The 27,997-nt window shown below is 41.2% G+C and overlaps 1 protein-coding gene across 2 annotated transcripts; it reads right to left on the bottom strand.

Annotated features, from left to right (window-relative positions):
- Positions 1-334: 334 nt before the first annotated feature.
- Positions 335-26,956, bottom strand: ZNF318 (zinc finger protein 318). Of its 2 annotated transcripts, XR_013777488.1 has the most exons (11): positions 26,466-26,956; positions 22,649-22,794; positions 17,204-17,837; positions 14,675-16,099; positions 12,153-12,252; positions 11,114-11,400; positions 7,740-7,943; positions 7,168-7,267; positions 6,046-6,164; positions 2,262-5,679; positions 335-2,145 (listed from the first exon to the last, which is right to left on the bottom strand). XR_013777488.1 is itself a non-coding variant. In XM_079332357.1 (10 exons), exons 1-10 carry the CDS (start codon positions 26,829-26,831, stop codon positions 2,929-2,931), a joined length of 6,132 nt encoding a protein of 2,043 aa, XP_079188483.1. In that variant the 5' UTR covers positions 26,832-26,956; the 3' UTR covers positions 335-2,928. The 2 variants fall into 2 exon arrangements, 1 of the variants encoding a protein (XP_079188483.1); XM_079332357.1 differs by having other exon boundaries at positions 335-5,679.
- Between the last annotated feature and the right edge of the window lie 1,041 nt (positions 26,957-27,997).

The raw sequence follows: 27,997 nt of genomic DNA, 5'->3' as shown, positions 1-27,997 counted from the left end.
TGTAAAGATAGAAACATTCAAACTGTATTTGTTTCCTTCCTATCAGCAGCTTTCTGAAAACCAGAAAACAGGTAACTTCTTATGCCGTATGCAGTTTTCAGAGCACTATGTCAGGAAGGAAAGGTAATGTATTGCATCATTCAAACAGACAAGCAAATCCCCATCAACTCACCCCTACTCCTGAGGATCTGGAAGAGTCCAAGGCCAGCCTAAAAATTAGGCTTCCCAGTCAGTGCACTATGCTACAGCTCTGCCAGCACGGGGAACGAGTACAGTGGATAAATCATTTACTGCAAGCCTCTGGAAACCACAGAAAAAAAAAAAAAAAAAAAAAGAAAAAAAGAAAAAAAAATAAATAAAAATACATGCCATTTCATGAAATTACAGTGTTAATGCTTCTTGTCTGCCAATCTGCCTAGATATCATCACCTACACCACCCATTATATCCTTGTCCATTCCAGAGGTTCAAGAATTACTGTTTACTCTTCCCCCAAAAGAGACCAAGTTAGTATTCCTTCAAGAGTAAAGAGCCCTACCTCCTCTCAGGGACAGAGCAAAGGGCATGAAGAGAAGTATTATCAAATTAAGAACACAGGAAAGTTCAGATTCTGGAAAACTTTAGACATTTATGAGGTAACAACTCCCAGTTTCTCCTTTGCAAAGTTCTTACTTGCCCTGGGTGCTAGCTCCTCTCCAGCCATGGCCAGCCAGGTTCAGCACTGACCATGACCACTACTTGTAGAAGCAACTGTAGAGCACAGAACAAAGATAATGGAACTACATCGTCTTTTCTCCAAAAATAAAGCTAATTTTAAAAATTAAGTTCCACACAGATAACAAAGCATTGAATAAGGTTGTATGAAGAAAACTGTCCAGATTACTCCATTTGCCACTGTATGCACTGAGACCTTCACAAAAACCAGTCTGCAAAAGGAACCAGAAAGCATGCATGTATTCCAAAGCAGCACCATCTAAAGTGCAGAACTCTAGAAAAATACAGCCTTCCCTTTAACATTTCCCTTCTCTCCACTTATATCTCTCAATACAAGGCAGGTAAGAAAATAAATTCCCCTCTTCCTCTGTGGATTTACAAGAGACCAGGCACTTTAAAGAAAAAACTGGAAAGAAAACGTGAGGAAAATTTATCTGTCAAATGTAAACAAACTCAGGTATATAATAAAAAAATACAGAAGAAAACCAAGAAACAACTACAAAGGACTTTTTTATAAACCAGGATTAAAGCAATCCCCACTCATTGCCCAACTCCATTTTAAACTATCAAAGCATGTCAAACCTCACTTTCTTTGGTTTTGACAGTAAATCAGCTATCTGATGAAAGTAGGGCAACAATACTAACAAATATTTCCCATATTCAATGCAGTAACTGCTTAACATCATAAAACCAGCTCAAAGATACTTTCTCAAAATTCTCTTCCCTTCTTAATTACCTTTTTACTGTTGACTTGACCATTTATACTAGATTTCCAAATTCAGCTTAAACAGTTCTTACATTTCTTGTATGAAAACCACCATAAGACTGAGAAACATTTCATACCTTCCTCACACACAGTCATAGAAAATGAAGACAAGTGGTGATTTTGCCTTCTCCAGAGGTCCATGTGCAGGTACTGATTACAGAAATTCAAGCTCGGCTGGGGTCCCTCCCTGAAGTCCCACCTCTGGTTTTACACAGGATTCAAGACTTCAAACAAACTTCCACTGATGACGTCGACAGTAGTTTTTCCATTCAGCTGGGAATAAACTGGTTTTTATTGAGCATGCTAACTGTTGAGCATCTTCATCCTCTACTAGTTTCTCAATTTTATCAACTACTACAGGAGTCAGAAACTTATTGAAATAAAACATTTTTACTGAGTTAAAGAAAACAAGAAAACCAAGAAGAAAGCCTTGTTGACCTCCATATATTTATTTTTTTAAACAATTTACAAATAAAAATGTTATATTTATCCAAGGAAACACATGTAATACTTTAGTCTTTAACAAGCTATACAAATGAGAACCATCACACTCAATAGATCAAGGACCATTCAGGGTAGGCATGCATGTGTCTGTATCACATGAAGCGAGTCCAATTCCTGACACCAGGGTTCTGATCTTCTTACTTCTTCAGAGCAGGTCAGCTGCTAAATGATTTAACACAAATAGTTACTGGATCACAATAAAATGAAAGCAAGCCCATTTCAAATCACCTAAGTGACCTCAGTATGTCTGGTCCAGGTGTCAGGCCACAGAGCCTTACCGATTAGTTTTCTTCTCCAAAAGCCAGCCGGGACAGATTTTCTCCCCTTGTTTACTGATGTGGCATCCATACATGTGCTTATACAATACAGTGAAACACCTTAAGTACAGATGTAATACAACAGTAATTACAAATCACAGAGACCCATAAACAGACAAACAAAATCAACTCTAAGCACATTCTTGCATTTCAAACAACAAAAGTAAACAAACTCATGCATTAAAGTTCAAAGAAATGTTCAGTTTTAGTTCTTCTGTCTCCATGTCCTCAGTTCTAAATTGCTGTTCTTGAGCTTGTCTCAGCAGCTGGGCTACTCATGGTGTTACTGACACAAACTGGGTGAGCTGGAAATCACCCAGGAATGGTCAATGAATAAAAGCCCCCAAAATGAAGAAGACGCACGCATTATAAATGAGATTCCATTTTAATAGCAGAGTGTAGAAAAGAAATTGGCAAAAAAATTCACATGAAAAAACATTTTACACAATTAACTATGTACAGAATAAAGTATGTGACTGCCTTCCAATGATTTACGTTTCACTTTAGTCAAGTCCTACCACAGATTGCAAAATACACCCAAAACTCTCAGCTGGAAATAAAACAAACAAAAAACATATACATAATCCCAGCTCTGGTTCCTCAAATATTGGGAATGGCTGGGTTTACTTCAACCCACTGGGCTTTCTGCTATACTTTCAGCAATTCCTGAATTCACTGTAGCTTGCAAACTACTATCAGGAGCTTCTGTTTGCTCAGTCTTCTTGCTCTGGATAGTGCACATTCCCTTGCCTCCTGAGCCACCCACTTTCCCACGTGTTTCTTTGAGCCCAGGCATTAAAGTTTCCACACACCCAGAAGCCTGACCTTCTGTGGTGCCTCTGTCACAACTCAGTGATGGCATTTCACCACCTTCGCTCTCCTTCACTTGCACAAGTGTCTCAGAGGTGGAAGAAACACCCTGCATTTCTAGAACTGGCATGATCACTTCTGCAGTGTCACTATTTGAGGTCTGTGATCCAGACTGCAGCATAGGTTTCTGAGAAATCCGTGTGCAAATTTTATCTTCACAACTACCAGAAGTCAATGTAGCAAAATCATTAATCTCAGTTTCATTAACTGTTCTTTCAATGTCCAGTTTTTTAAGCTTACTGGACTCCAGCCTAATAGATGCAATAGTTTCTGGTTTTGTGATTTGTTCTGTATTTTCCTTTGAAAGTCCTGCTGAAAGGATGCTGAAACATTCATGTTTTACCTTATTGTCTCCCAAATTGAAATCAGTGCTTTTCAACTCAAGCTCTGCTTTCTGGGAGGGAGTCTTCATGTGTTTCACATCCTCTGATGGTTTCTTGAAATAAAAATTATCTAATTTTGCATCAGATCCAGTGTGTCCTGATGACTTTTTTTCATTTTCAGCTACTAATTCTAAACTAGATCTGAGTTCAACCACATTTGAGCAGGTATTGACTAACCGTTCAGCTCCCTGCTTCTGGGTTTGGTTATCCAATACCATACGGCCTGAAGATTTAGGTTGAACTTTTTCTTGAGCTTCTAATAGAGTATTTCTAGTTTCTGTCTGTCCCTCTGTTAATTCTGAAACATTAACCTCTTTAGAATCAGATTTTATTTCTGGATTTGGAGTATTTGATAGATCCCAACCACTTTCAGAACAAGAATTAGTTGTGACTATCTGCTCCTTTCCATTACTAGCTCTGGAAGTGCCCCAGAATAAGTCCACACTATCAGTTTCTGAGTGAGTTCTACAGTTATCATTTAAATTTTTCTCTACCAAATGGGAATTTCCCAAACTTTGAATTTCATTCTGTGTCTCAGGTAACAAAGTCTTTGGGTGTAGGCTATGCTTAGGCTTTACTGCTTTTATTTCCCAACCTTTCATCTTTGTGTCTTTCTCCAAGGTACCAGGAACATTTGTGTTTGTAACTGGAGTTTTATGTCCATCTTCCTGTCCAACCTTGTCATGGATCTCAGTTTTCTGTAGATCACAGAATTCCAGACTGCCTGCTCGCTCTCCACTTCCTATATTAACAAGTCCAATTTCTGCAGGCATCTGGATACCAGAAACAGGATTCTTTCCTGGTAATTCTGTGACTGACATTTCTGATAGGTGAGGCTGAAGTGATTTCTTGTTCATTTCAGCCTGATTTTCAACAGGAACCAAACTCCCTGTCACTTGATTATTACACTGTGAGGAATCCACATTCTCAGAATCCTCTTTCAACGAGGACGAGCTACTATTTGTTTTGTGATTCGCAGATAAGTCTGCAGGTTTTGTTATGTTAGGGTTTTCTCCATTTGGAAGTGCAGAACTTGCAAGCTTGTTGTCAGCTGAAGCCTTTCCACCACTACTGTAGAAAATATCATAGAGATCTTTAGCATTGGCTGTGGCCAAGCAAGAATTTCGTTTCTCTATCTTTTTTGCCTGTTCACTGAAAGCAGTTGAAGGTGGTGGTGGTCTCACAGGCGTTGCCAACATTGTCTGTTCGCTTTCAGACACGCCTGGAGCTACTTCATCTGCAGGGATGACAGCTGCTGGCTGGACTGCTGGTGGAGGACAGGGTGGAGGTAGTTTATCTACAGTCTGGGAAGACTCATTTTTCTCTGCTGCTTTTAAATCCTCCTCTGAGCCTTTTAAAATTACTTCTTCTCCTCCAAAAGCTTTTGATATGATATCTGGAGGCAGTAGAAGATCTGCACTTGTTTCTTTTACCACTGGCAGTGGTTTGGTGGTAGTTCCAGAGGATTTTATGGATAAAAAGGTGTTCAAAGGTGGTGGTTTACTAACTGTTGCAGTATTAGACTTCCTGAAAATCATGGTGGGGACTGGTAGATTGGGGAGAATTTTTGTAGGTGTCGGTGTGGAAACAACTGGTATCCATGGGCTAGTGTGTGGAATAACAGTTTTCCCAGACAGCTTGATTTCAATGGGCTTGAGATGGGATTTCAGAGACTGACATTTGTTCTCCTCTTTGTTTCCTTCTGTATTCTCTTCCTTTGGAATAGCTCCTGGGGTTTTATCCTCTCTCTCAGTCTTTTTCCAGCTGAATTTCCCAAAGGAGGTCTGGCTTGGTGGTTCCTTTTTAGATTCCTCTTTCTTGTCTTCTTTCTTCTCCTCTGTCTTCTCTTCCTTCTTTAGCTTTACTGTGATACCCATTTTTCGCCCAGAAGAATCTGTTTTGCCTTGAGTTTCATTATTCCCTTCTCCAGACTCCAGGATGCTCTTTACTTCCTCCTTCTTTATTATTTTTGGGGTTTTCTCATCCTTCTCTTCCTTCTGTTTCTCAACCAGTTTCCGTTTCAGCTCATTTTGCCGCCTGCGCTCTGTTTCCAGAACCACAGCCAATCCAGCTTGACGGTCTAGATTTCTCCTCTCTTCATAGAGTGGGTTTTCATCTATGTATTTCTGTGGAAATAAACAGCAACATTTTAGCCACCATTTCCATGAAAAATAAATAACTAAGTGCAGCTCTGACAATTTTACTCATTCAGTAAGTGCCACCTCAACACTAAGAGAACAGGGAACTTTTTCCTACCAAGAAACTGAGGTACTGCAAACTGCTTGCAGCAGTGCTGTTTCAGTATCATGCAGACAAAATATCTTTATGCACTGATGTAGAGGAAGTTCTGCTTATTTAGTTCAGTAGAATGTAGTGAAGATAACCAAATACATGTAGTCCAAGGAGTTAAATGTCATTCGTCAGGGAAGGAAGACAGAACAAGCAGAAGCTAATGTAGGGAATGTCTCTTTCCTAGTACACCAATTACCAACCTTATATTTCTCATTGTGGGGATGACTTTTCACATGCTGCTCTGCTGAGATTTGATCTCCAAAAAATTCATGACAGAGCTGGCAATAATATCCAGTGATGGGAATCAGAAACTCAGAGCCTGAAAAGGCCAAAGAAAATTATCAGAGAAACAAAACTTAATAAATGCCAAGCTCTTAACAAAGTTGGTCAAAGAACAACAGCAAATCTCCAGTAATGTTCTTTTTGGAACAGCTAATGCTCCTCTCCTTACAATTACATTATAGGAACCACCACTACCAGGAACAAACATGTAAAGTGAAGAAATTTATTGCTATGGTTCAAGATTTAAGTGCTCGCCATTGTATTAAGGTATAGAGTATTCAAGTAGATTAACATTTCCCACAGTCTTGATCTATTTTCCATCTTTCTGGTATAGTCTGCTCAAATACTAAACACCTGGTTTATAAACAGAACACAAATATTTTTGTTGAAGTTCAGCAAGATTGCATCCTTGTGCTTAGAGAACCTGCTACAGTTAGTAAGACACTGCAGATTCTTCTTTAGTGGGCACTACTAGAAACATGTAACAGATTAATAAAATTAGTTGATCACTGGCAGGCCTTTTAGACATTCATATTTTAAATTCTATACTAATTTTCAGCTCAGTTACAGCTCCTTCCATATGTCTGTCTCAGATTCGCTGTATCTGCACTATAACAAGTACTCATCAGTCAATTTTCAGGGAGACCTCTGCTAAAAATGTACTGAAAAGTCTACTACAAGACTCTGTGGAGTACTGTGCAAGATCTACCCAAACACTCCCAACTCCTGTGGTCATGCTCTAAATTCTAATATGTTGGCAAAAACTGCTTCAGAACTACACTGAAAGACAACTGGGATTCAAAATAAAAAACTAATCTCTAAAAAGGAGAGAGGAAACCACAATTTTCCTACACTCTTGCTTAATGACCTTTTCTGTAAGAACAGCCACGAAACTAAATAATTTGTTTTTTTCCTACTAATACAGTATCTACATGTGCTCCTATACCAAGGTAAAGCTTTGAAAATTCCTTTCTCTGAGCAAGTGGAAGCTGCTGGAGGGCAAAGAGGGATGATAGCCGAGTTAATAAAAATTAACATACCTTTGGCAGGAACCGTTATCTTATCAATGCGTTTTATGGAGTCTTGTTTGGTCTCACTCTGGGTCTTCGAAGCCCAAGGTCTGTTGTAAGGATCCAGGGTCTATTTGCACAGTGACAGAGGTATATAGGCTCATATATTACACTAGCAAGGCAAGCACACTTGTCTTTTTTCTTTTTAATATCCTTTTAGAACAGTGAACATTAAAATCAACGTGCAAATATTTACAAGAACTAATTTTCCTCTCTTTTCCCTCCCATTTTGCAATTTACAATGACAAAATAACCTGTGAAAAGTGCAGAATGTAAATGACCGTGAAGACCAGGTAAACATGTGAAACACAAGTGGCAAACCTGAGTAAACTGAGCACAGGCCCCATTTACACTATTTGGAATACACCAGTAGCTGTACCACTGCTCAAGTCCAATATTAGGGGAAAAAAATTTGATAGGCTACTTCTTGAGTTGGTTATTACTCCAGGTTCTCTTGTAAAATGTAGTTCTGTGATGTATGTTTTAGTGTCAATATTCATAGCAATATGAAATGCACTTAGTGAAGGAAGCCTGCAACATACCTGTCTGTGTTTCTTATTATGCATGTGTGTGAAAAAGTCAAACATGGTCCCGCAGATGGTATTGCAGTCTTTGCACCAGTGGTTCCCTGCATCATAATATTCATAAATATTGGCCAACTGGAAAGGATGTTTGGAGGACTGTGAAGAGGATTCTGCAGGCTTCGGGCTTCTACCTCTTGATTTTTCATTAGTAGTTTTTGATTCCTAAATTGAACAGAAGGAAACACTTCTCTAAGACAAGGCAGGACAGACAAAATGCTCTAGAACTCGGAACCTGCCTCCAGCAGAAGACATACACACCAAAAAAAAAAAAATATATCACCTGCTTTTCAGCGCCCAGGTTAATTCCACTGTTTCAGAGAGCTGGTATTGCCGACTAAGATGCTGCGTGGCTGAAGTTTCCAATAAGGGTCCCAGATGTAATGGCTGGATGGTTGTAGGTAATCAAGGAACCAAATTAACAAATTCCCTGTGGCATGCACCCTTTCCACTTTATTGGTTTCACATAGCAATTCCAATTTACCATGCTACCCAAACAGTGCCCAGAAGACCTCAAAGGTTCCCCTAGAGGCATTCAGAAGTCACTGTAAAAGCAGCTTGGATGAAAGAAGAAGGAAAAGGAAGCAAAAATCAGTTGACTAAAAGTATTTAACTCTATCATTTTTAGTAGATTATTGGAGTGCTCCTGAACTCTCCAGAAAACTTGTTGCTTAATAATGAAAGAAGGACGGTGTTTTGTTAATTACCTAAGCATCTAAGGTGAAGGATCTTGTGATTTAAACATGTGATGTTTGCACTTACATTGATCTGTACAGAAAGACACCATAAAGTGATATACAGACATTTCAGGACTCTCCAAAATTAATACTAAACTAACACTTGTAGCAAAACATGTATTCCCTGAAATACACCACAAATGAGCTCTGGTAATTCAGATTACAATAGTACTAGATGTATTTTGAGTTCTGAATTAGATTTTCAATGGCATAAAGTCCATCATGTTACCATTTTGCATGGCAGTCTGGAAAGAACAGCATGTTAATTTAGCAGACTCAAGTTGGTTGCATGATTTCCAAGTCAATCACTACCAGCACAGAACAAATTTATTTAAGCAGATTCAAAATTGTCAAATAATATCTGCCTTACTTTAAATTCCTTAACACCACCCCCTACAACACTCATTGTAGATCAAGCAACGAAGAGACAGCCAGGCCACTATGCACCCCACAGATATCCATATCCCAATACAATCTAGTTCTTGGTAGCAGAATAAGAAGTGACCCAAGGAATATTTCCACATATTCTGTCAGCAAGAACATAGCAGACATTCTCTTGAACAATGAGATCAATTTATGATCTGCAGGCGGTGCATGGAAGGATTTTCACAATGTCACACAGGAATCAATGTTTATGTTATTTATAGACATACACCTACAAAAATACTATCTCAATTAGAACTTTAAAAAGACAATGCTTCTCAGATAGACAGGTGACGGCCCACTCTTAACTCCAGTTTGTACATTACCCCAGCTCAAAGCTGCCTTCATATTTTGCTACTATTTAGTGCCCAGACAGAGTGATCTGTTTGCTTAGCACAGTAACAATGGCTTCATCTCTACATTGACTTTGTAGTTACAACACACAGACACAGGGGCAGCAGCAAGGGACCACAAGGTGCCTGGCAAATAGGCAGAAAGGCAAAGGCTTTTGCCTTCAGGTTGGCACAGCCAATCAATCTCATTGTTGAAAGGTCTACACTATCTTTCTTTTCATGAAAAATAAGTTAACAATCAGAACTTCAACGTGAATTTTAGAGGTTGAAGGCCATGTCCTATGTGCTTACATATGTATGAAAATATTAAATGTTCCTGTCCAGAATATATAGTTTTCCATGTTAAAATAAGTAACCATGAAAAGGAGATCAAGACATTATGGGTTTGGACGACAGAGACAATGGAAATTAAAATAATAAAAAATACATTCACACATGCCACATCTCAGGAAAAGAAAACAATATAACTTAATGCAATGTAGGACATAACAAACATTTTTGCCTGTTTAGTTTTATGAAGTGGTGACTGAAGCAAATGATTTGTTGAAGTAAGTAGACAGTAAACTTCAGAGATGTTTCAAGAAAAAACAAAAAGCAAAAGCAAGTCTTTAAGTTAAAAGTACCTAACAAGTTCTCAGATCACAATAAAACATAAGGAAATTTCTACAGGATAAGCAGATTTAAGTGACTTTGTAGGAAATACAGAATCACAAAGGGTGAGGTTGGAGGGGACCACAGTGGATAATCTGGTTCCACCTCTGTGCTCAAGCAGGGTCATCCCAGAGCACATGGCACAGGATTGTGTCCAGATGGCACTGGAGTATCTCCAGTGAGGAAGACTCCACAACCTCTCTAGGCAATCTGTTCCAGTGCTCAGACATCCACACACTAAAGAAGTTCTTCCTCACATTCAGCTGGAACTTCCTGTGCATTGGTTTCTGCCCACTGCCACTTGTCCTACTGCTCAGCACCACTGAGAAAAACCTGGCTCCACACTCTTGACATCCTCCCTTCAGATAAATTGATGAGGTGCCCTCTCAGTTTTCCTTATACCTCTTATCCTACTAACGTTTTCCTCCCTGCAAAAAATATATATGCTAAGATCTACAGAAAATTAGTTGACAATTTCCCATTAGCTATTTCTGTTACACATTTGAATAAAAATCTGAAAAGCAGGATAATTTATTTCCTGAATACAGACATAATCTTTCAGATGGTAGTAGTAGTATCCATCCTACTCTCAAAGTAAAACTATCTTCTGGCATGCAGTAAACCTGTTATGGTACATCCAGCACAGAGTAGTACAGACCATGTCAGAGAGACCATACTGATGCATACTGACATTTCTTAAGAGAGAACACATGTACACAAAAAACATGTTATGCTGACCATCATCTTTAAGTCTTGTGATTTGTTACTATCATTACCCAGTGAAAAGACCAACATGCTCCCAACTTGCAGAGAGCTTTCCTGCTATAAACACTCCTCTCCCTGAAAGGCCATGACAGAAATTCTGTAGAGAAAAAAAGGTCTGTCCTCCTGGTATGGTATTGACACCAAACAGCTACATACACTCATGATACTGTTCAACCAATACCTCAGCAAAACCAAGATAAAAAACAGTAAGTGGTGCTGAACTGAAAAAACCCGAGGGACACTGATACACTGAATCTCACCTGCATGCACCAGCAAAGCCAGGGTATGAGATGTGGTAACAAATGATATCCAATGATCCCTTAGTAAATGTCTGAGACCAGCTGTCTCCTCAGTGCCCTCTTCCCTTAGTGGGAAAATCATTAGCACACAAACTGTAAGACTTTACCTTGTTGGAGGAAGATGTTTTCTCTACACCTTTTGCATTTTCTGACTTGCTGCTCTTTTCCGAGGAATCTTTAGTTTCCACAGATGGTTTCCGGGGTTTTTCGAATATGTTAATCCCCAGGATTTGTGCTACTTTGTCAAGCTCAGACTGCTTCTTGTCGGCTGCATCAGATTCTTTATGCAGCTCTGCAATCTCCTTCATAATATTCTCCTGTAGTCTGTTCACCTCAACCAACAACGGGTCTTTGTGTCCGTCCTTCTCACGACGTTTTTTCCTCAACATCTCTCCTAAGCCAATCAAGGAAGCAGAAGAGTCAGAAAGGCACCAGGAAAACTGACTTTAGATCTACAATAATTTCAGCAACAAGTAAAATACCAAAATAAAATGTTATGGCTAAATCTTCACTATAAAGTTGTAAGGATGGAACTGACTCTCAGGTACAGCATCATTAAATCTGCATGATGTGTCCCTGTAAGGACTATCATAACACACATCCTAAGAGAGGCACCATAATCCTCCAGAGTACCAATTTAATAATCATTACTTCCCTGTGTGCCCAAACAAGCAAAAGTTAAATTGCATATTCTAACCTGAAAGTATAATTTTCCAAAAGTGAGGGAATTAAGCATTTACTTGGACCAAACAAGTTTTAAAAACACAAAAAATTAGCTCTCTTGAGAGAGGACTTTTCCATCTCTAGATAAGATTCATGAAAAATTGAAAAGCACAATAACATTTTCAGTTACTATTTCTCACTTCTAAAGAAGCACTAAAATGCATAAGGTACAATTCCCTTAGCTTATCAAGGCAAGAAGATGCTAGAGCAACTGTATGCTCAAATTTTGATGCAATTGATCTCAATATAGTAACTAGGTCACTTTCTCAAGAGTTGTGCATTGCCAGAAGTATGAAAACACATTATGGACTATTATTATTTTGGTCCTCCTTCTCCTGTTTGATACCAAGACTTGTGACACATTCCAATGGGGGAGAAAAAAGAAGCAGGGGCTGGGGGGGGGGGGGGGATAATGCACTTTACCTTGCTGTTTACGAAGCCTGTCCAATTCAGTCTTGAGATAGTAAAGCTTCTTCTGCCGTGCTTCTCGATCATTCTTCAGTTTTTCTCTCTCTTCTATCACCTAAATAAATTGGAAGGTGTCTGGATTTTCTTCTCTTCCCAACCTAAGTTAAACAGTCCTGCAAGACTGACAGGAAGACCTCAGCTTTCCAGACACAGAACACTGCTCATTATTCCCAAAATGTACTTGAGTGTTTTAACACCATAAATACACTCTCCTTCTGTAGCTGAAGGTAACTATCATATGGTCATGCTTCAACCAAGTCTGTAGGCAATTTATTTTCTTTTAAGCAGTGTATTCCTCTAAACTGCTATTTGTTGCAGCAGTTAGGCTCAGCTATCTTCTACAGGGCTAGTAAAGACCAATGTCAAATGGCTGTTCAAAACTCACACAGTATTTGTACAGCTAGCATGGTCCAGCAGCCTTCACAGCCCTTTACATTGCCTCCTGCTTTGACTCAGGCCCATTTTCACTATTAGTTAGGTGTTACTTCAAAATGACATGAAACATCAGGATGAAATTTGTTTCTTGTTCACTAAGGTAAACAATGGCATCAGGAGCTCACAAATCCTTTTTTCACTGGTTTTCATGGATTCTCACAGAAGGAAACAAAGTAATATGATAAATGAAACCTGAAAGGTTCTCTTTCAGCTTCTTTTAAAGCTTCATTTCTCAAGAGACAAATCCCATTTTTTTTACCTTCACAAGGCTCTAAAAACTTACTACAGATTCCTCCCTTAACAAACAAGTGATCTTGACTTCCCCAGACAATCACTTCTACTACAGCATTATCAATGTTAGCATGATCCCTGAATCCTTCCTGAAATAGTTCTACCAACAGAGTTAAGCAACATCTTAAACACCGGAAGGGATTTTTTAATTACTATTTTGGTTTTGTATGCTATTTTTTTAATCATCAAAGCATCATTCTCTCCTTCTGAGTTTTCTTCAGCATGGAGGCACCAAGTGGAACATGCGAATTTCTACACTCCAAGCCATCCCAGCAAAAACCCAGTGGACTAAACCCAAGTCAAAGATTTCTGTAGTGCAGACAAAGCCTTAGAAGTTCCACCAAGATGCACAGATGTGCTACCAGGGTATGTGAGGGCAGGAGAAAACTACATACCTTTATCCAAGACAGGTCTTCCAAAAGTACAAAGATTAAGATTAAGATTCGTTGATTAAGAACGAAATTTCAGCTGTGTCAGCTGAAGATATTATTCCTGCAAGCAGTGGAAACTCACTTATTTGCTGATGCAGCACTTCATATAAGTGAAGAAAAGGCTCTTATAATATTAAGAGCATACTGCAGCCTCAGTAGCTAAAGTGGGTTTGAAAGAAAAATGGATATAGATATTTTACCAAGGTCTATAGTCACAGGAAAAGTGGCAAGCTTCAAACTAAAAGAGGGTAGATTTAAACTAGATATAAAGGAAGTATTTTTTTTACAGTGAGGATGGTGAGGCATTGAAAGAGGTTGCCCACAGAGATTGTGGACTCTCCAGCCCTGAGTGTTCAAGGCCAGGCTGGATGGAGCTGAGTGAACTGGTCCAATGAAACATGTTCCTATCTGTGGCAGTGGGGTTGGAATTAGATGATTGTTAATTGTCCCCTCATACCCAAATAATTCTATACCTTTATCAACAAAGACCAAGTGGACACCAGTCTGAAAATGTAAACAAATTTTGGGAATCTTCCAGTTCTTTGACAGTTGTCTAACTACAGTTTCCTATTTTAAAATACATTCTTCCCCACTACTCTCTAATTATTGTACAAACCAAGATAATTAGAAGTGGAAAACATTAACATGCATGACCTGAAACTCGTGTCAGAGCCTCCAAGTAGAGTTTTCCCTAAATTCTTTTCAAGTTGTGATTTTTATTAAGAGAATTAATATAAATGTAGAGGGAAGATTGTATGTGATGGTGAATTAAGATATCCTTTAGTGTGTATTTAAGAATGTCTATACCTGGTATGTCTAGCCTGGTATACACTGTATTTTGTACAATGTAGTATGTTCAGATGGAGCTTCCTGTGTTTCAATTTGTGCTACTGGACATCAATTTAAAAAAGCCATTTTATTTTTTTTACTGTCCCTTCAGATTTTCCCGTATCTCCAGACATCTTCAGGTATTTCAATATCTAAATCTCAGCAGAAAAAAGCCAAGCTGTGGCAACCATGTGCTTTCTCTGTAAGATTTTGGCGGGTCCAAAGAGATTCAACTCTGTTTTTGATTTCATCTGTTCTGCCATAGTGGATGGTATACAACTTTGGGAGATTCAAAATGCATTTTTTTAAGTATCGTAGATTAATACAGACAAACGCTTAGAAAACTTCAACAGAAGTAGACTAGGTCAAGTTATTTTTAAACTGGAGCAACTCAGTAAAAAAAAAGAAAACATGCACCTGAAGAGAAAAAGCTTCCACCCCACCAATCATGCAACCCCAACACATTCTGAAGCATCAGAATACCTAACATACCTTCTGCTTTTGAGCTGCCCGGTTTTTTTCATCCGATATTCTTTCTGTGGTATTTTTGAGAGAGTGTGATGACAAACGAAGGGGTGCTTTGGAATGAGAAGGAGTGGTAGGGACCTGAACAAGCACAGAACCATCTCTTTTTACATCAGGGACATCCTTTCCCAGAGAGACTGTCTCGATCACCCGGAGATTGGGACGTGTGGGATTGGCCGACATGGCCATAGTGAGAAGACCGTGAGCTTCTGGCAGCGTAGGATTAGGCTGCTGGGCAGCGGGGTACATGGGCCAGCCGGGGGCCGCATATGCCATATAGTGCCCATACGCATCGTATCCTGGAGGAGCCATTGCGGGAGGGGGATAGTTTTGGGGCATTTGAGCGGCAGTGTAGTGGGAATAGTTGGAAATTTGGTATTGGGAAACAGAAGTAGGTGTAGGTGGCAAACTAGGAGGAGTTGGTGGAATGGAGGGAATGAGAGAGACAGAGGGAAGAGGCTGTTCTGGTGCGTGTGGAGGTATCTCCTGTCCCACCGGCTTGTTGTTAGCGTAGTCTGGTTTCTGACGAGAGGCGGCGTCTGTCGAGTGCTGGAAGGAGCCCGGAGGCGAGGCAGAGCGCTGCTGGCCGCGCTCCGGAGAGCGGGTGTCGCTGCGGCTGCGGCGCAGCTCCCAGGCGTCCAGCCTGCGCGCCTCCGAAGGGCGGCGATCCGGAGAACGAGACGCCAGCTTTTTGCCATGCAGGCGCTCCTGGGTACGAACAGCCAGTTTTCCAATCTCAGCAACACCTATGTCCAGTCCAATGGTTTTGAGCAAGTCGTGGATCTTGGCGTACTCCGCGTTTGGCTCTTCTAAAGGATCCGTCTTGACGGCTGGAGCAGGAGAAGGAGGCGGGCTCATTTTCTGTATTATTATCTCACTGCCACAACTCTCTGGGGGCTTCTCTATGGGGAGGGATTCCACTTTGGTCTCCTCATCCTCATCACCATAAAGAAATTTCTCTTCATCCTCAATGTCAGGAAAGCTACGCCTCCTCTTCTCCTGAGCAGTGACAGAATCAGCCATCATGCCCAGAATTCGGGAAAAACCACTGCCATCCTGACTGGCCCTCTCGTGAGGCAGCAGGAAGTCAGTATGGCGATCAGTGGGCTCTGACTTGGGTTCTACTTTTTCTCTGTGACTTAAGAAGTTTCCAAACTTCTCTTCAAACGTCAAAGTTTGGTCTTTGGGAGGCCCAGAGAGTGGGTTCCACTCATACAAATCTTCACACACCTCCTGGTTTGAAGACTCCACAAGAGAGCCTTTGTTAAACCGTTTGAGAAAGTTTTCCACTTCAGAGGCAAAAGGAGCTATGTTGTTGCTTTGGGGCAAAGAAGACTGACTAGAAAGAGGAAGATCCTTGCTGGGGGCTGGACTGCTTGAAAAGCCCTCGGGCTGAAAGAGAGAGAATACTATTTATTTCAAAGGCACTATGCACCTCACAGAACAAATGAACATGTTCATTTCTTCTTGAGTTCACAGCCGAACAAAAGTGTTAGAAGAGACAATATACAGTTGGAAGAAAACACAGCAGATTACAAACCAAGTTGCCTGATGATTCTGGAATGCCATGTCCAACAATGAATGCTTATGTCAGAGAACACACAAAATTACAATTATATTTCACAAATTTTTTTGCAAGCATAAGAACTGACGTTTTTAAATTGAAACCCTGTTACATAATTTGGGATATGCTTTGAGTTTAGTCACGGTCACATAGGATTTCAAGACCTTAATTCAGGTAAAAACTACTGCATTGGGGTTATTCTCAGCCACTTCTTCGGATATTCATAATTAATGCCATATTAAATAGCATTTCCAGTAATAGGTATGGAACGGGATCCTCAGTATCAGAGCACTCCTGAGATAAGTATGTCACTGTAAAACCAACACTGATCAGTCCAACAGGCAAATCAAAGTGATGTGTTAAAACACAAAAAGGCAGTTTATCACAATAGTCACTCCACTTATGCGTCCATTGCTCTGATTTTGAGACTCCAATGGTATAGGTTTGGTACAAATTAAGTAGGGCTGATCCCAGCCTATCTTCCAAAGTGAAAAAAATAAGGGAATTTAGAAGTTGTTTTCAGACAGAGGTACTGAGGATGCATCAGGCAGCTCGGTAAGTCTAGAAAGAAACAAGAAAGACACCATAACAGGGGAAGAGATTCAATCAGTACCTTGACTGCCTGTGGTACTATGAGAGACAGCTTTTCTATGAAAACTGCCCCAGATCTCTGCATCCTGGGTTGAATCTCCACAAAGACACTTTATTGTGTCTCAGATTTTATATATGTGGGTCCTGATTAAGTGCCGTAGCCATTTAAAGTTTCTAATGCACTTTGAATTTATACAGCTCTGCCGAAAGATACCTCTCCTCCTGAAGACAGCACAACAAAGACTTGAGTTTTCTATTTTGCAAATCAAACTAAAATTCTGTATCATGAAGTAACTGTTTTGGAAAATATAAGCACACAGACAGACACACAGAGACCAAACCTGAACAGCAGACTCTACTTCCATCTCTACTCGTTTCTTCAAAATAGATTTTTTGGGCATGGGTGGGATTTCCTCAGGCCTGTATGTATACCGAGGCTCGGAAGTCTGTAATGTGTTAGTCAAGCCAGGGATCGTGTAGCCACTGCCTGAAACATCGTGATTCAAGTTTCTGCTGCGCTCTTCTTCTTCTCTTTTCCTCCTTGCTCGGTCAAGCTCTCGGAATTCTTCATTCAGGTACGACGGGCTCAGGCTTCTACTGCGGCTGCGGCTTCGTCTGCGGTAGTTTCGTGTTCCTGATGAGAAACCCTGATGCTCTCCACTCACACCATGCATCTTCTCATCCTTTTCGTACCGTGGGCGCTTTATCTCTCGTCCCCTCTCCTCTGCCCTCAGTGGGTAGGGGGATCTCCTCAGTTTGTCACCATCTCTGTCAGACCCACGAGGCAGCTCCTCCCGACGGCCGTAGTGCGGGCTGTACTCTGAACGGTGCAGGAACACGTCGCGGCTGCGGTAGTCTTCATCATGCCTCGGAATGAAGGGACTTGAAGGCTGATCTTCGTGTGCTGGGTATCTCTCAAGGCCTCGAGGACACGTGAGGCCTCTTGTGAATATTGGACCGTCAGCCATATCATCCCTGTGTAAGAGAAACACAGGGCAGAAGAACCTGAATCAGAGTAAACAAAGTCTCACTCCTACTCGAGGGTAAGAAACTTTCAAACCGGTTTCAAAATTACATCTCCCTCACTAAACAGAACCAACATTTTATGTATTTTAAAGGCAGGGTAGAGAGGGAGACTTATTTTTAATGGTACTGTACATCCCTCCTAGGAAGTTACCTGTAAACAAAGTGACACGAACAATTTAACTCATACTGAGGAATAAGAGCCTTGAAAAATTAATAGGATGGATTCGTTTCTGTGAATGTGAGAGACTACACATTTTAAAAAAACCCTTACTATCATATTTCAGACCACAATCCCTTTCCTCGCCTCTCCCAGCAAGATGCCAAGGTCAGATTTCCTATTAATTATTCAAGGTATAATTCAGTTCACACTAGCAAATGCAACCAGATCCTCTTTTTATCTTCAGCTGTGGACAAGGACCACAAATTCTATCCACATTTCCTTTTGCAGCAGATACACAGACAGCACTGTCACTAATCACATGAATCTCATAACTAAAAAAAGGCACAGTTTCTGATATCTATAAACCAGGGAAATTAGGTATAATGGTATCATTCTTCTGTGCTAGCCCCTGCACTATTACACACAGTGGATGTGCAGCAATCAGAACATCAGAATAACCAGCTGCTTCTTGTGGAGTACCTACTTTTGGACAAGTTCCTACAGACATCTACAATTAGGGGTACTGTTTTAACTAAGGCATTTTTCCCTATGCCTAAAAACTTTCCTGTTACTTTTCTTTAGATAAGGCAGAAACAAACCAAACCACTTCAAAAGTTATCAGCTGCCAGTTTTACACATTGATATTTCAAAATCCAGCAAGATCGTCCAAGAAAGAAAATGTTTTCCCTAAGTGACATCAATGAGACAGAAGACACTTTCATGAGTGAATCAATTTGAGACAAACTATGTATAATGGCCTGAATCCACAAAAAGCACCTCCTCCTACTCAAAAAGGTCCCTCCGTATATTTGAGTCATGCCAGAAAATATCTTCAAAAAAATCTGCAAAGAAATTACAGCCCCAGTCTTTCACAACAGACTAAAAATAACAGAGATGCACAGACAAGGTCTTTTTCTTGGATATCTTCACAGTTCACACATGCGTATTTAGGAACAAAATCAACACATAACTTCACTTTATCTTGCATCATTGCAAAGCATTTATTAGATACTCTATCAGCCCAACAGATTTTACAAAACAAATATGACAGGCACCTGTACCCATTGTACTACATGGTATCTTTCCAGTTTTCAGCAAACTGGAAAGATACCATGTAATACCCACCTCCTCCAAAAGCACAAAAACATCTAAAAATAGCCAAATTAAATTTCATAAATAAATGTTGTTTTCACGACTTACATAAAAGTATGTCTATTCCCAGTGGCATGTTTTCTGAGAGCCTGCTAAACCTGTACAAACTGCATGAACACACCTGATGGAGTAACAGATGTATTTCACCATATACCTTCAGCTGATTTTTGTACAAATAAAATTATTTAGGTGCACATCTGGCAGCTGTCACCTACAGTTCGAACACTCTGATTGCATTGACAAAGCAGAGGAATTCTTAATTATCCTTTGGATAAAAAGGAACAGCAAACATAATATATTTAAAGCTACCAAGACATTCTAAATACACCCTGAACAGCTAAAATGCAAATTTAAAACCTGAAAATTAAATACAGGTGTGGGAAAAAAAAATTACTTGCCTTAAAGGATTTTTTGAAACATGTTTGCTGTGTGTACAGTCCAATAAAGATCCATCCCTATTATCTGGATTGGATGCTTTCAGTCAGGGATATCCACTACGGGCTACTGCACCCCTGAGAGAGGATATAAGGTGGTATCACTGTGACCATCCCAATTCTTTCACCAACATAGAATCCATGAATCACTGGAATTTGCCATTTCAGAGATAAGAAATAGACCACAGGCTACACACACAGTGCCTCAGAGACCTACAACTAGTATAAGGTAATTTACTTTTTAGCATGTTTATTCTCATACACAGAAACAGAAATAAATGTGGCATCCTGCTGTCAGCAATCAGCAGGACTCCACTTTAACACACAGTCTTTGAATAGGGTGTCAGATGAGCTGTTAATAATCAAGCCAAATGTTACTCTTGATATTATGCCAAAAAACGCTATTTCAGAACACAGCTTAATGCAGACCAAGTCTCTAAAGTGATTTGGTCTATCTTCTGTATTAACCTCAGATGAAAGGATTGGTGGGAGACTGTCTATATCTTGTGCCACCTCCGATAGTAGTAGAATGTCTTAAAAATACTGAGAGCCAGAGAGATGGAAGACAGGAAGAGAGAAAAAGATTTCTTTTTCGTTTTGACAGATTGAGATTCTGGAAGACAAAAAAACACTTACTGGTCCAAGCAGGAGACTGAAGCTGCTTAAGTGACCTTGAAAACCCAGTCCAGCAGCATTCATTGTGCCTATTTAGACATGTGCAGGAGACCAGCTGCACTAGAAACTTGGGACAAGTTCTTACAGAGGTTTTAGGATAGATCTGCGTGTGAACACGCACCCTGAGAAAGTCTCCTTGGGCATCCAGAAAATCCACTGCTGCAGGAGATTCTAAAAGTCTCCCTGATTTCCCTTCTTTGGTATTTTATTTCCTTTACAGATTTATAAACCTCTCTACAATCCCAAGGCCCTACAAATTACAGAGAATAATGTGTCAAAGTGATTGCTTGAAATATCAAAATAGAGTAGCTAGCAAAAATAGCTGAGAATAACTAAATTCAGAATTATTTGCTCCAATTACTTCAAAATTTGAAGAGGCATCTTCAGGAAACACTTTCTTCTTTTGCTTTTTTATCTTATTAGAATGAGAACGCATTACATGCCAAATAAAAATGTGATATGAGCAGTAACAATAAGGACCATTTTACAGCCTAGTGATAGATATAAAATCAGTGTCCTGGTACCAGGACAGCCTCACAGAGGGGAAAAAATACTTGATGCAAAATACCTGACAAACAATGTCCCTTAACCAAATACTAAGTGTCTCTTGAAAACAAATAAAATGGCTAGCAGTGAAGAAATTTAGAATTCAAAAGTAGTATCTAGATGATTTAGGAAAAGCTAACAGGTGACTTGATTGTCACATACTTCAAGCTTCTGGACAATGGGCATCACTCAGAAAAGTGCAGCCAACACAGATTAGACTCAAAAAAAAAAAAAAAAAGTAAATGTAACAACATTAAGTTCTTGCATACTTAGACTACAAATACAAGGAAGTCACTTAAAGATGAAAGTTTACATAGTCTCACTTTATCTTCTTCTCATTCTAACTTATCTGTCACTTTTAAACCCTCTCTGGAGTCTATTCTTACCATTCTTTTTCACATCTATGGGCTCTGTAATAGAGAAGTCAACTTCTGTGGTTTCTCACCCTTACATTAAATAAACTCTGAGGTTACTTCTAACCACGCATCAGCACCACAGAACAGGTTAAATCTAAAATCTCAACTGAGAACATGAAGCAATGGGACAAACACCACCACCCCCTGCCCCCAAATGTTACTAATTTGCCAGAGAAGTGCCAGTTCCCAATGTATCAGTTCCTTTTCCTTCCAACCCTGAGCATACACACTCATTTTATTTAGAAGATTCCAGACTGCATGGGGGATTTACATATCCAACACTGACACCAGGAGAACTGAGGTAAAGGCATAAAAGTGACAGTACCAAAAACCAAACTCTTATTTGGTTTTCTACACCTGCTGAAACTTAACTTTACACCTGAGAAAGACAGGAAATTAATTTATTCTGCTCACTTCCCTCTCTCTCATATTTTTTTTTAACAGTTGATGATATTTGCATCAAAAATGGAAGTGGTGATGTTTTTTTTCTGTGGTAGATGCTTATCCATGACCTGAAAATGCAGCTGTATGCTCCAGGGCACATGCTATGCCATCTTTAATTTTGCAATTCAAGACAAAGATTATTATTTGCAGTTTTCTGATTTTCTTTCTTTTGCCAGATTATGCTGGTTCTCCTAATGAAGTCAAAGAGTTCTAAATTGCATCTTCTAATATTTATACCTCACTATTCACAGCAATAATTTTAACACAAAACAATTAGCACCATTAACTGTTTCTCTGCAATTTCAGACAAGGGACCCTAAGAATTCTAACACTTCCTTTACAATGTATGAGACTGTCTGACTATGTTCTCTTCTGCAAGGTTTTTAAAGTCAAAATAATAATCTCCTGCAAGCCGCTCTAGAGTTTTCTTCTAGACTAGTCTCAAAAATCAGGAAAGTAGACCATTCCTCCCAATAAATGAGGAAGTTGAAGGTTTACACTTATATTAAACAACCTTTCTTTCAGTAAGGACTAGGTAGGTTCACAAGAAACAGAAGGTGGCTGAAGTAGTGAAATGTCAAATGAAGCATCTCCATATGATCCCACCCTTAAGGGGATGGAAGCACTGGAGGGATTGACATCACACTCCCTCCTACAATATATGATGTGCACACTTATTTTATATGGAGTTTAGAAGTAGCTGACAAAAATTAGAGAAGAAATATCTGTTTAGAGTTACATATGCAGAGACTTTTGTCCAGGAATTCCCTGCACCGCAACCTGCCAGAGGCTGGGGGAACATTCCCAGGAAGCATCGCTACGCACTGACCCTCATTCCCTGGGCATTCTGTGGGCTAAGGAGATGTTTGGTCTCAGCCAGCAGAGCCATTCCCCTGTGTCACCCAGTGAATCCCCAGCTGTGGAGGACCATACCTGTCACTGAGGTTATCAATTGGTGAGCCCAGTCTGTCAGGCAGCCTCCTGCGCTCCGGGGTGCCAATGCAATACCGGTCATTACCAACAGTAATCCGCAAACTGTGCTCCAGTGAAGACTCAGAGCGGAGACTCGGTGAACGCCTCTGCAAATTGAAGAAAGAGTGCAAGCCCATCAATAAGGGGATTTTAATCTCAGCTACAGAAAGGAAAGTGATTCTGCTCTGCTTAATAAATTCAACTTGGGGGGATGGAGTAATTAAAAAGTCAAGCTAGAAGAACAACTGTTCCAAATACTTCCATTCTATTTAGTTACTAGAGAAAGGGGAGAGTATTGACTGCATTTAACTTCTCATCCCAGGTGCTAATAACATGCTCTATATTTAAATTATCTATAAATTTTCAACTCAAAAATACATTTCATAAAACCGCCAAACCAAAGAGGAAGTTACAAAGTCCCAAATTTGCTGCTGTTCTCCTTTCTTTGTAGAGAAGAAGCAGCTAAATAAACATTGCATAAAAAACAGTGCCAGGAATTTCTTAATAAAGTGTCTGGATTTCTGGCCCTTTACAGCTTTAGTAACAACATGAACCAAAGTATAAACCAGTGTAAACAAATTTTCCTAGCAGCGATGTTTTGAACAGTTTTCCTCACCTTATGCTGCTTTCAGCAGATAAACATAATATTAAAAAAACACCAATGCCACGAGAAACACCTTCTACAAGTGGTAATAATGGTATAATGGTAATTCCCATTACCATTATTTATTGCTGGTAGAGATAAACAGAGTAAATTAAATAAAGTTGCCTCTGAAAAATCTAGGCAGAGAAGACCTGAGCTCATTGCCTCTGCACAAACCTTCCTTTGTACACATACACAGTACACAAAACACTATCATTGGTAAGTTATGCTTAACTAGTTATGCCTCACATTATTCTAAAATATAGCACTGGGACACAGGAACCATCAGAGCATAAAAACCAAATGAGACTGCCTAAAGACAGAGATACTTGATTTCCTTTTTTAAACCAACACAATATAGATTCTGCTTAACACATAGCAATGAACCAGCTTCAGTTCTGCCAAACCATCCATGCAGTGCACACCAATTTGACTGCTGAAAACTGCAGTAGCAAGCAGCAGGTGCAGTGAATTATCTGTATCCACCCCGAGAACAGGCAGCAGGTTCAGGTCAATCCTCCAAGAAACCAAAAGAACAATACATCATCTCCAACAAAAGGATTCCCTCACAAGTTTGCCTAACAAAATTCACTTGCAATACAAATCTGTACTAGAATCTACTGTGCATATAGCTTTATTCTAAGGTAACATATTAGTGATTTCTGTTTTGTTCCATTAAGCAGAATCCCAGAATTTATCAAAGGACACTAATTACTTTTTAAGACTAATTGCCTTGTCTAACACAGTATGATCCTGCAACAACCTGGCTGAGATACAAAATATTCAAGGTGCATGTGTCTCATACAAACATATTCTGGAGGCTCACTTGTGCCCATTGTAACACTGAATTTTGAGGGCTGCCTCAAGAAATTACTATCTTCAAAGCCATCTTCTTGTCATCAAGACTGTGGGCATAGAGATGACAATCACCTCCACTGAAGACAGAGAAGTGATGATTACATCTCAGAACAAACTCTGGGCAAAGGAAAGAAATAGCTTACACTAAGAATGTTTGGGATGTGGGGAACACTTATGACTGACTTATGCAAATTGCCCAGAGATAGCAGTTAGGGCAGTAAATATTTGAACTTCATGATTTTTTAATACTTTTTTTTTTAACTAGAGAAATTCCAGTTTTAAAAGGTTTTCGTATCTGGAGCACTGAACACCCACACTAGTCATACCTATGTGTGCACTGCACTACATTTTTCTCCCTTCCTGTTCTGTCACCTAAACCACAGTTACCACTGCCATATTACTGAACAGGTTGCATACCTGCTTGTCATTTCTCCATTCTCTGTTGACCCCACATGCTCCAGTCCTCTAATCTCAGCCAATTTTCTTACAAGAAAGCAAAGAAGCTAAAACAAAACCTTTAAAAAGAACAAGCACGCAGGTCAGCAGGGATAAATAAAAGCAGCATGTGTCAGCCTTGCAAGAACAATTAAAATTGCCAAAATCTCTCACTGTAAAGCCCTGACCTTCTTCTCCTCCATTACATTTCTCAGTACTCGCCCCAAACCTTTGCTGTCACCCCATGTTCTTCCAATCACTGCAAAGCTTTCCTCAGCTATGAAGAAACAAACACCATCCCTACTTACAACATCCAATACCTGGCTCCACTGCCAGCATCCCCATTATGCACAACAAAATGTGCAACAATGCTGTAACCTGGAAACGCATGTACTCCATCTCACAAATAACAATTTTTGAAAAAAAAAATCACAACAACAAAAAATTAAACCAAAACAAGGCTCTGTTTGCCTCTTTGTTAACATCTCGAAGGCTACTCCAATTCATATGCAGTATAGGGACAATAACCTGGAACTTGTACTCAAATATTTTCTCAATTTCAACACAATACCCTTATTCCATCACTGTCTTCATTCTACATACTACATCTCCCACTCTTATGCACATATTTCCCTCTTTCAAGTCCTCATTCCTTGTTGGAATTTAAATTCCTCTTCCTCAGGCTTCCAAACTCATGCCCTTCCAGTGACAGCTCCAAAATTCCGCTTGCTAACATACTGGTGCAACTGTCCACACCTGCACATTTTGTATTCTCAAGCTTCTGAAGAGAGAGGGTCTTAAATCATAAAACCCTAAAAATTTTATTCAAACTTTACCCTAACCAGTCATGATAACCCAACATACCTGCTGTGTGCTACGTTCCTATGATATTTAGTTCTATTCTTTGGAATGCCTGAGCACACGGGAGAGGGCAGAATATACTGCAAAGCGTGAGGAAAAGGCGAGGACACTGTTCTTTCCAACTGGACTGAGTGACCATGTAACCACTGCCTGGAATACCCCAGTATGAAAATCTTTTCTTTCACGGTAATACAAAAGCACAATGAACTTTTTACACACCACGCACAACTCAGAGTCACCAGACAAAACAACCACCGCACCAAGGAGCAGCAAGACAAAACCTAAGTGAGCGAATCCCACTCACGCAAAAAAAAAAAAAAAAAAATAAAAATAAAAGTCTTTAGACTTTGATTTATTACGAAGGTGTCTGCATCGCCATCCACTACGGATGCCAAAACAGAGCTTCACATGCCCAAATCAGACTTTGCCAAGACAAGTGGAACACCCTGTGCACAGCCCCAACTACAAAGCAGTGCCTACCGAAGAACACCTCTCAAAGAAATAAATCAGGAACAGCTCTCTTTGTACGCCCGCCGTGACAGCAGGAAGAATTCAGACAAAGTGCTCATTCAACACGCTATCTGAAAAGTTATATTCCCGTAAGTTAAACGATATTTATGCACTAACACAAAGCAATATGTTAAATGAAGGAAAAAGGCTAGGTACGTCCTCTGCCTTAGCGAAAAGCCAGCATCATCTTTGAACCTTCTCTAAAATGGCTCTAGCCTGTAAGACAAATAAAAATGCAATGGAAACTAGCGGGAAAACATGACTTAAAATGGAAAGCAATATTTTTTTTCCCATTTGGCTCTCTAAGGAATAAGGGGGAAATTCCCGCTTTCCCTCCGCACAGGGAGAGCCCGGGGCCGGTGTAATTCTGCAAGGACCTCGGCACGCCAAGTCTGGGGCTCTGACAGTCCCCCGGGCGAGGGGCAGGACCCGCACCGAGCAGTTATTTACCCTGTGCACGGCAGTATTTACCCGGCTGCTGCCGCCGTCTCCGTGCTCGCTGCTCCGGCGGCCCCGGGGCCCGCCGAGCCCCGCTCCTCCCGGCGGCGATGGCAACCTCCGGCTGCGGTGCGGCGACGGGGAGCGGCGGCAGGGCCCGCGGTGGCCCGACGGGGAGCGGTGGCGGCGGAGCGGCGGCGGACGGGGCGAAGCGGAGCGCGGCGGCGAGGCGGCGGCGCAGGCGGCGGCGGGCATCGGCGGGGGAGGGCGGCCGTGGCCTGGCCCCGGCCCCGAGGTGCTGAAGCGGGAGGCGCGGGACGCCGACGAGCCGCCCTCCTTCGGCCGGTGGGAGGAGGACGAGGACGAGGGGCCGGAGCGGCCGCTGCCGGAGCGGTACATGATGGCGCCAGCGGCCCGGGGGTCCCGCGGTTCCTCCGGCCCGGCCCCCCCACCCCGGCGTGCGCGCTCCCCGCCGCCCTGCGCGCTCCCGAGCCGGGCGGGGGCGGTGGGAGCCCGGCCGGGGGGCGGTGCCTGGGGCCGCCCGCACAAAATGGCGGCGGCCGGCGGCCCGTCACGTGTGGCGGGGTGGGAGTCGGGGCTGCCGCTGGGTTCGGCCGTGCGGCGGCTCTTTCCTCCCTCCGCGCTTCGGGCCCCGCGGGCCGTGACTGGGGCAGGAGTTAGAGTTAGAAAGTGATCCTTGCCTGCTGGAGCAGGCGCTGCCGAGGCTGAGCCTCCATCGCAGACAGTTCCTGAAGCGATTCCCGGCTCTCGCTGCCGGGGCAGGGATGGCGGGGTGGGAAATGGCTTCCCGCCTCCTCGCTGTCCCACCTGAGCGCTGCTGCGGGACAGCGCCTGCCTCGGCCCGGCTCTGCGGGGCCCAGCGCCTCGCTGCCCCCGGAGAGAAAGGGGCTTTCAATTAACTAGGACGGGCGAGCGGTCAAAAGAAGTGAAAGCAGCGAAATAAAGGCTCTTAAAACCTTTAAAACTCCTCGGCTTCATTTCCAAAATTCACAAGCATTTTATATATTATCTGCATTTTGTTGTTAGCTGGCTTGTATTTGAAGAGCCATCGATTTTTGGCGGAAATTTTGCTTGTGTGTTTGGGAATGTATTTATTTCCTCGAACGTACACACCATTTGGAAGCGTACTATGTATAAATAATAGTAACAAAAGGCAGCAGGATGGTGATCTGTCTGATAAGATATTTCTTCTGGGAATGGTTTAGTACAATTGTATTAAAACTGACCTCCTCCAAGATATTCTGAATGGCTGCAAGACTACCCAGGAAATGCACTCAATCAACAAAATAAACATGAGCTTAATAAAGGTTTACTGTCTGTTACCATTGTCCTCACCTTTCTGTCCTAAGGCTTGCAGTGTTTATCAGCGACCTTAATTCAACTGTGAGCATTCCTGGGATAAGAATTTCGTCTTTGAGGATGTGCAGCAGACTGCAGATCTGCTGCTTGTGAGACCAATGGATGCTCAACCATTTCCAATTAACTACCCTAAGCAGCAGGCTCAGTGACCTAGAGAAGCAGAACACTTTGAGATAACCACAAAA

Source organism: Erithacus rubecula (genome assembly GCF_903797595.1).
Source record: "Erithacus rubecula genome assembly, chromosome: 2".
Taxonomy (NCBI): domain Eukaryota; kingdom Metazoa; phylum Chordata; class Aves; order Passeriformes; family Muscicapidae; genus Erithacus; species Erithacus rubecula.
The sequence above is the reverse complement of the archived record's forward strand: the minus strand, read 5'-3'. Positions and strand labels throughout refer to the sequence as shown.